This window comes from Ostrinia nubilalis, chromosome 26 (genome assembly GCF_963855985.1).
Source record: "Ostrinia nubilalis chromosome 26, ilOstNubi1.1, whole genome shotgun sequence".
Taxonomy (NCBI): Eukaryota; Metazoa; Arthropoda; class Insecta; order Lepidoptera; family Crambidae; genus Ostrinia; species Ostrinia nubilalis.
In genome coordinates, this window is record NC_087113.1 from 5,939,542 (window position 1) to 5,947,669 (window position 8,128).

The 8,128-nt window shown below is 36.5% G+C and overlaps 1 protein-coding gene across 1 annotated transcript; it reads right to left on the bottom strand.

The window, feature by feature from the left end:
• Positions 1 to 1,376: 1,376 nt before the first annotated feature.
• Positions 1,377 to 7,535, bottom strand: LOC135084663 (uncharacterized). The gene is made up of 8 exons (XM_063979436.1): positions 7,457 to 7,535; positions 7,210 to 7,326; positions 6,966 to 7,102; positions 5,747 to 6,264; positions 5,365 to 5,464; positions 3,444 to 3,539; positions 1,678 to 1,836; positions 1,377 to 1,499 (listed from the first exon to the last, which is right to left on the bottom strand). The coding sequence occupies exons 1-8, from the start codon at positions 7,506 to 7,508 to the stop codon at positions 1,452 to 1,454; spliced, it is 1,227 nt and encodes a 408-aa protein (XP_063835506.1). The 5' UTR covers positions 7,509 to 7,535; the 3' UTR covers positions 1,377 to 1,451.
• Between the last annotated feature and the right edge of the window lie 593 nt (positions 7,536 to 8,128).

Below are 8,128 nucleotides of genomic sequence, written 5' to 3' on the forward strand. Positions count from 1 at the left end.
CTGCTGTATCTTTTGATCGCGTTAACTTAGAAGTTTGATTTTTTTACTTCTTAAAGGGACAATAGATCTAGGTATTTGGTATAAATTTCAATTTGATACCTTTATTCGTTCGTGAGAAATAAGGTAGTAAGTTTCATTTTATTAAAATATTTTTATTATATTATATAACTAAAAAAATGTAATTTTCGCAATTTTTCCTATATTTGCATTATATGACAATGCTTTATGCCAAATTTCAAGATTCTGAGTTTACGGGAAGTATCCTGTAGGTTTTGATTCCTTTGCGAGTGTCGAAAATTTGTTGAAAATATCGACATAATCGGCTGTATCTTTTGATTGGCTTGGCTTAGAAGTTTGATATTTTCACAGCTTAAAGGGACAATAGACCTGAGTATTTCATGTGAATTTCAGCTTGATACGTTCACGCGTTCTTGAGATAAAGGGTCTTGACAGACGGACGGACGGACAACAAAGTGATCCTATAAGGGTTCCGTTTTTTTCCTTTTGAGGTACGGAACCCTAAAAATCAGGGATGTAACTGAACTATTCGCGCCAAAAAAGTGCCCAAGCACAGAAATTTAAAACAATCACTCGAAAACTATCAAAAATCGCGGAACATAGATGGGGGTGATTTGGATAGCCCTAGTGATGCTCTACCTCTGGGATTCGGCTTGACACTACTTTTTGGGACAACCTGTACATTAACCATAAAAATACATATAATTATTATAAATATAATTTAATATACAGATATAATTATATCTATATATTATAACACGTCATGATTACATACATTATTTATATTTATATAATAAATAGGAACACACACACACACACACACACATTGTGTATATAGACAGGATGTGGTTTTGTAAAACAACGCCAATCTCAGGGGTGATAGTGCACATGAAAGTAGTTATATGAAAAGTAGAATAAATATTTAACTATTACTGTATTACTAAAAAACCTAGTTAAAACGTATCCTCAAACTTTAATTATACCAAAATTTTTTGATTTCATAGATTTTTCCATTAAAATTTAAGGTATTTTTTAAATATATTTTTTTAATCAGTGTACTACTACCCCTGAGAAGGGCGTTGTTTTACAAAATCACACCCTGTATTGAAAGGCGCTCCCTTACAACAAAAAAACGTCGTACGGATCCCTTTATGTGCGATTCTGACTCGCTCTTGGCCGGTATTTAGCTTCGCCCTAGACAAAGTCAACGTGTAGGTAGTAGAGTGGACACAACTAAGTTAAAAGTAAAAAATATTGAACATTAAAAAACTTTTATTTAGCAAACTTATGAAAATTGACAAAATTATGTTGAAACTAATTGGATCAGAGTAAAAGTAAACATAGTGTCTTAAGAGTATTATTTTTTGCTAAAAATGCATGTGATAATATTAGGTACATCATATCATAGTGTAGGTGATATAAAATTGAATGATTTATGTTTGTTTTAGGAAAGTTAGAAGCGTATACGCCATTTTGACAATCTGAAAAAAGAAGAATAAGGTATATTAATACGAATATCCTTAATTTTTCAATCAAGACATTAGATCGGTGACCAACTGACACCTCTGTCTCAAAGGAACTTTACCAAAATTGATTATTTAAATTGACAAAAAGCCAGACTTTTACAATATAATATTTTTCGTAGTAAAGATTACTTACAGCAATAAGAAGCTCGTGGTTGACATGAACGTGGAATAAGGTGCGGACTCTAAAGGTCTTCTGTGCTCTGGCGATCATGAACACCAGTAGATAGTTGCAGTGGGTGTCTAACACTCGTTCCCAGCCGCTTTGGTAGAAAGTATCTGCTAAATTTTCTGACTGCAAACAAAAATATAGTATTATTAAAACAGACTTGCCAATTAGTTTCAGTTTTTAATTATTATTTTTTTCAAATAATAATATGACCTGTGAGCCGAGTGTGAGTTTACATCAAACGCGCTCACTAGTAAGCGCGTTTAAAAAAATGTATGAAAATTTTAGTTTTTGAACGTTTCCCGCTAGGGGCGCTGTACAATCCGTCATAGAGTTAGTGTCATTTTTTGACCCGCTCTCTAGTGAGCACGTTTGATGTCTCATACTAGGCCCTCTGTATTATTTAATGCAACCTCAACCTTTTGAAGAGTCGGGCCAAACGGTGGATTCAGTCGTTAACGACGGGCCACTTACATTTTTGACAGCTAACTTCAGAGAGGTCTTAAAGTTTGTATGTACTGTGCGCGGCGGGATTTTTTAATTTGGTGCGTTTTTTTTTCAAACTGTACATGCGCGGGCCACTTAAAATTCTTTTGCGGGCCACACTGTGGCCAGCGGGCCTGGGGTTGAGCAGCCTTGATGTAATGTAATGTGCATTGTACATGATGTAGTTTACGTATTGTGCGCAACGTAAAAACAATATTTGTGACTAACTTTTGACTTCAACTTCATAGTTTAGATAAAAGTAACCTAAATAATTTAAAGTATATTACTACTAGAACATGGACTAACATTAATGTAGGCTGAAAAATTTTAATTGATTTAGATTGTGAGAACGATTTTTGTCACGAAATTTATTGAAGATTATATGTTTCCTGTGCATTTATTAACCAACCATCAGCTTATACGCATAACTTTGGACACTTTTGTTTACTTATAATCTATACTTAAAATAAATCTGTAGAGAGGTCAATTCTGTACATGAAATATATTTTTAAAATAACTATCAGGGGGTGATTAGTGATCGATACTGATGCCAAAAATGCAATCAGTAAATTTTTGGTCTGTCTGTCTGTCTGTCTGTATGTTCCTTATAGAAACAAAAACTACTCGACGGATTTTAACGAAACTTAATACAATTATTCTTCATACTCTTGGGCAGGTTATAGGATACTTAGGAATTCCCACGGGAACGGGAATTAGCGGGAAAATCCTTTTGTATGTAAAATCTAAACCGCTTAAGTTAGACGCTTGAAATTTGGCATGTAGGTACCTTAGTAAACTTAGAGCTTAGTTACAACAAGGAATTCCCGAAATTCCCACGGAAACGGTAACAAGAGGGAAAATCCTTTTGTATGAAAAATCTAAACCGCTTAAGTTAGACGCTTGAAATTTAGCATGCAGGTACCTTAGTAAACTTAAAGCTTAGTTATAACAGGATATTGCAAAATTCTTACGGGAACGGGAGTTAGCGGGAAAAAACATTTGTATGAAAAAATCTAAGCCACGTAAGATAGACGCTTGAAATTTGGCATGCTGGTACCTTAGTAAGTTTAAAGCTTAGTTACAACAGGATATTGCAAAATTCTCACGGGAACGGGAGTTAGCGGGAAAAAACATTTGTATGAAAAAATCTAAACCGCGTAAGATAGATGAAGGGGGTAAAACGGGATCCACGCGTACGAAGTCGCGGGCGGCCGCTAGTATTCTCAATATTTTATCAGTATATTTACCTCCTCTTCAACAAGTCCACCGCATGTTGTAATCATGCACAGGTATATCGAAGCGGCAGTAAACGCAAACATAAACTCCATGTCCTGATAAGTTCCCTGGAAACATAACAATTCTATTTTTTAAATAAAATTCTTGGTAACCGTTTGCTAAAGCTGGGTTGTACCAGCTTATTGTACTTTGACAAACGTCAAAAATATCTCAAACTCCATACAAAAAGCACCGGTTATTGTTACTGTTACGGTTAAAAATAAGGTGGTGCAACTCAGCCTAAAGTGTACAATAGCAACGCGACTAGAACGTTTTTTTTTTAATTAGAATTATTTTTAACTGATTTGTAGCAGTCATGTTGTTATTGTAGTAACATTCAACCGGTTGTGAAGGTCCGTAACAACCCCGATGTTGGTCTGGATGACATCGCATTATGTACTAGGTATATCATAAGAAGGCTCAAGGTCACCCAAAGAGCGATGGAGCGTGCTATGCTCGGAGTTTCCCTGCGTGATCGAATCAGAAATGAGGAGATCCGTAGGAGAACCAGAGTGACTGACATAGCCCGCAGAATCGCTAAAATCAAGTGGCAGTGGGCGGGGCACGTAGCTCGAAGAGCTGATGGCCGCTGGGGCAGGAAAGTTCTTGAGTGGCGACCACGAGCTGGAAGACGTAGCGTGGGCAGGCCTCCCACTAGGTGGACCAACGATCTGGTGAAGGTCGCGGGAAGTACCTGGATGCAAGCGGCGCAGGACCGGTCTTTGTGGAAATCCTTGGGGGAGGCCTTTGTCCAGCAGTGGACGTCTTTCGGCTGAAATGACGACTAGGTCCTTATAAATATCCTTTTTTTTACTGTTAATAAAATTTTATTATTTTTTAAATCACTTCAATAGTTGAAAGAAAGAAGCATTAATGTTGGCTCTTACATAAAATGTCACTTTTAAGTAAATAGGTACAACGAATAGAACCAAAAATAGCAACCGCTCAGTATTTTATCTGGCTATCTTACCTCTAAATGCCGGAACACAACAATGCTGTTAACATTGTTGTTATGGCGGCAGACTTAGGTAAGATGGTGGTAGCTAGCCTAGGAGTTAGAACAAGCCCTACCACTAACCAAACCTAACAGAAAAATCCGCCCCCATGGGAATCGAACCCGGGACCTCTGCGTCTGAAGCAGGTGGTCTTATCACTAGACCACAGAGGCGGTTAAATATATCATACTCTGAGGTGGCGTGGAACTCAGAACATAACGCTGATATCCTGCGGAAGCCATTGTTGGAGAGAGCGGTAACAAGAAACGCTATAAACATTGGCATTTTGCCCGTATAATCTAACGAAAATTATAAATTATGTAGGTAGACACAAAACAAAAGTAGTAATATCAATAAACATACAAGAACACAGACCAGATAAAAAAATAAAAATAGCAAAAATCAACTGTGCGACATTCAATTTTACGAAATGTACAATTAAAAAAAAACAAAACAGTATGCCTTCAATTTTAGGCTGTGGACAACACCAACAACACTAGCAAAACATTCGGATAGGAACATGCAGTGGTTATCACAGAAAGACTTATTATTACACCCGTGACACTGCCAGTTGCACTAAGTTAGCAGTAAAAAAGATCAGAGGGCCTAGTGTGAGTTTACATATTGAAGCGCTCATTAGTGAGTGCGTCAAAAAATGACATCTAATGTACCTATGACGGCTTGTACAGCGCCCCTAGCGGAAACGTTCAAGAACTAAAATTTTCATACATTTTTTCAACGTGCTCACTAGTGAGAACGTTTTACCTATGTAAACTCACACTCAGCCCACAAAGAAAATATTCTTGTATTTTTTCATAAAATATGATGAACAGTGAAGAAAAGTAGGTAAAAGATGAAGCGAAGCCAACATTTTAGTGATATTTTATTAATTTCTTACCTCTGATAAATGAAAAACACATATGCATACGTGTATAGTCAATGCTACAGTAAAAAGACTCATCCACTGTACAAATATGCAGTTTATGTTGTCCATAAAGCTGAAAGGAAAGATATTTTGATAAGTTTAAAAGTTACTTTAACAAAAATCGTGGTGCACTCCCATAGCCCGCAGCATTGCCAAGCTTAAGTAGGCGCTGGGGCACGTAGCTCTTAGAACAAAGCCGAAAAGTTCTCAAGTGACGACCATGAGCCGGAAAATGTAGGTGTGGATGCCTTCCACTAGGCGGACCGACAATCGGGTGTAGGGTTGTGTAAAATACCTGGATGCGGGCAGCGCAGGACCTTGTTTTGGTTATAGATTCTTTAAAAGTAATACTTACTGACAAATAGCAATGTGCTCATCAATAACTTTATGAAGAGCGCTTCTTCTCATTGCCTTATCATCAATTTTAAAGGAATCCTTCACGGCTTCCCCACAAATAGCCATCCTCATGCATGTATGCAGAATAAGCTGAACAAAAAATCCATCGTAACCAGAAAAGTTCAAAAAGTACATGCAACTGGCTATACACGTGTTCACAAACAACACTTCGAAGAATGGGAATTCGTAGTTCATTCCTGGACCTTGGGGCGATCGCAATTCATGTATGAAATACCGTCGAGGTTCTTCATCAAATAAGGTACTATACGTCGTTTTACAGATAGCCATCACCGGAAATGAGAAGCTACCGACTATTAAGCAATACGCCCAGCTCTTTTCCAAAAAGAAAGATCTGATGAGCCACTTCTTAGCGATGCGCTTGTGTGTTATCGGTTTGGAGTTCAAGTTTGCGAAATATCTATTCATCTCCTCTATCGCATCTTTGCTCTGTTGTCGATAGTAGTACATATACACCCACTGAAACAAAATTTCTTGTCACTTCTTGATTGTTATTATTCATATTTATTCGCACACTCACTGCGGGCGCGCGTCGCACAGTCGCGACAGCAATATAATTATGCGCGAGCGATAAGGATGGGTAGCTTGGGGTCATTGGACAAAATTCTACGTGCTCACGGACCAGGCTTTAGTCTATATTGCAGGACACGGACCCTGTCTAAATCCAAGGCAAGAGAAAGGATTTAACCCACACCCCACGCTTGCCTGACAGGTTTGGGGTGGCTTGATGTTCGCATATTCCTTTATAGTCACTTTCGACAACTACGAGAAGAGTGGATTTGGTCTACAGTTACTTTCTATATATGGCTTTAGTACACTGGGGGTAGATCCAATTAATCTATTCGCACATCTTGTTCTAATCACTGCAAGTTTTGTATCGCCGGGATTTGCGGTATCTTAATAAAATCAAAATCAAAATAAAAGATATTATAAGAAAAAACATGACATGAATTAATTGGAACTATCACATGAGGTGTTCTGTCAATTGTGTTTATTTAACGTTGTGGATGCTTTAACTTTTATTGTCAAGAGACACAGTAGTGTCTAGATAGACCTAACACAATAGTAAGGATACTATTAACTGAAAAAAAAAACATGTCCACAAAAATAAATAAAGAAAATTATAAAGTATTCTCAAAACAAAATTCCCTTCTACTTACCTTTAGATAAAGTGCATTAAACGGACCTATGACTATAAGATGGCGGAATATTGTGTCCATGTCTCTGTCTAGATACGCCAAGTACATATCGTAATAGACAGCCGACAATGCGGGTATCATAATGATAATAAAACCAACTGTAACAAAAAGTACATGTAAAGGCCCTTTTCACAGGAAATTCAGTTTTGCGGGATTCCGTAACACAGGATTTAGATAGGTACACTTTGAATAATTAAAAACTTACAAAAACCCAAGATCTGCCAGTTCTTCATTCTGTCGCTGGGGTAAATCATCCCAAAGACCATGGAAAATATCAAAATGGTAAATGTCTCTTCAAATGGTTTGAAGAATATCTCTTCATCTGTAAATTACAGAAGACTTTACAGATTGATTTTTTACAAAAATTAATTATTAACTCAATCTTATAGCAATAAATGTTCCTTTCTTTCTTTCTTTCTATTACATTTATTAAATAAAAATACTAAACTTACCATTTTCAGAGATTTTTTCTTCTAAAACCTTTTGATAAACCATCAACGCCATGTTTATTTTCGCAATGCGTATATTCGTGAGAAAGTGTAAATCAAGACAATATTGTATGGGAACCTACACAAAGGCTAGTCTGAATTATTAATTGCAATTATATTAATGCTTTGTGAATGCAAACAAGCATAAATATTTTTATTAGTATTGTTAAGGTTTGTAAATAACTTATTAATGAGACCAAGCCACATGAATGCGATCTCTGTGTATTTTCATCTGTCCCCGTCAACTCTTTATATTAATATTTATTATTGTTATAAGCAAATTAATATGTCAGTAATGAGTGTTTAGGTGCCATCCGTCCCCGTTTTCTCGGATTAGTCCTTTTGTAGAGAAATTTTGTAGTCAGGGTTAAAAAATGTCGCTTTGGGACAATGCCGGGCAACGAAACTAAGTTTTAAAAAACTGTTTTAATTGTATATATTATAAAATCTGTATTATATAATTATATATAATACAGTTTATATATATATTAAATAAACCATTCGTTTTTACATAAGGCGGTTAAGGCTAAGTAGCTCAGATGGAAGAGCAGTCGCTCGGCAAGCAGAAAGTCGTAGGTTCGATTCCCACTTTAGGCAGTTCGATTTTTTCAAGTGATTTATAATTTGTATTATATT

Excerpts from the sequence above, each read along its gene's own strand:
- LOC135084663 (XM_063979436.1), bottom strand. The coding sequence starts at position 7,508 with ATGGCGTTGATGGTTTATCAAAAGGTTTTAGAAGAAAAAATCTCTGAA. Across the intron at positions 7,103-7,209 it reads CTGGCAGATCTTGGGTTTTT|TTGGTTTTATTATCATTATG; the intron begins GTAAGTTTTTAA and ends TTTTTGTTACAG. Across the intron at positions 3,540-5,364 it reads GTGTTTTTCATTTATCAGAG|GGAACTTATCAGGACATGGA; the intron begins GTAAGAAATTAA and ends TTATGTTTCCAG.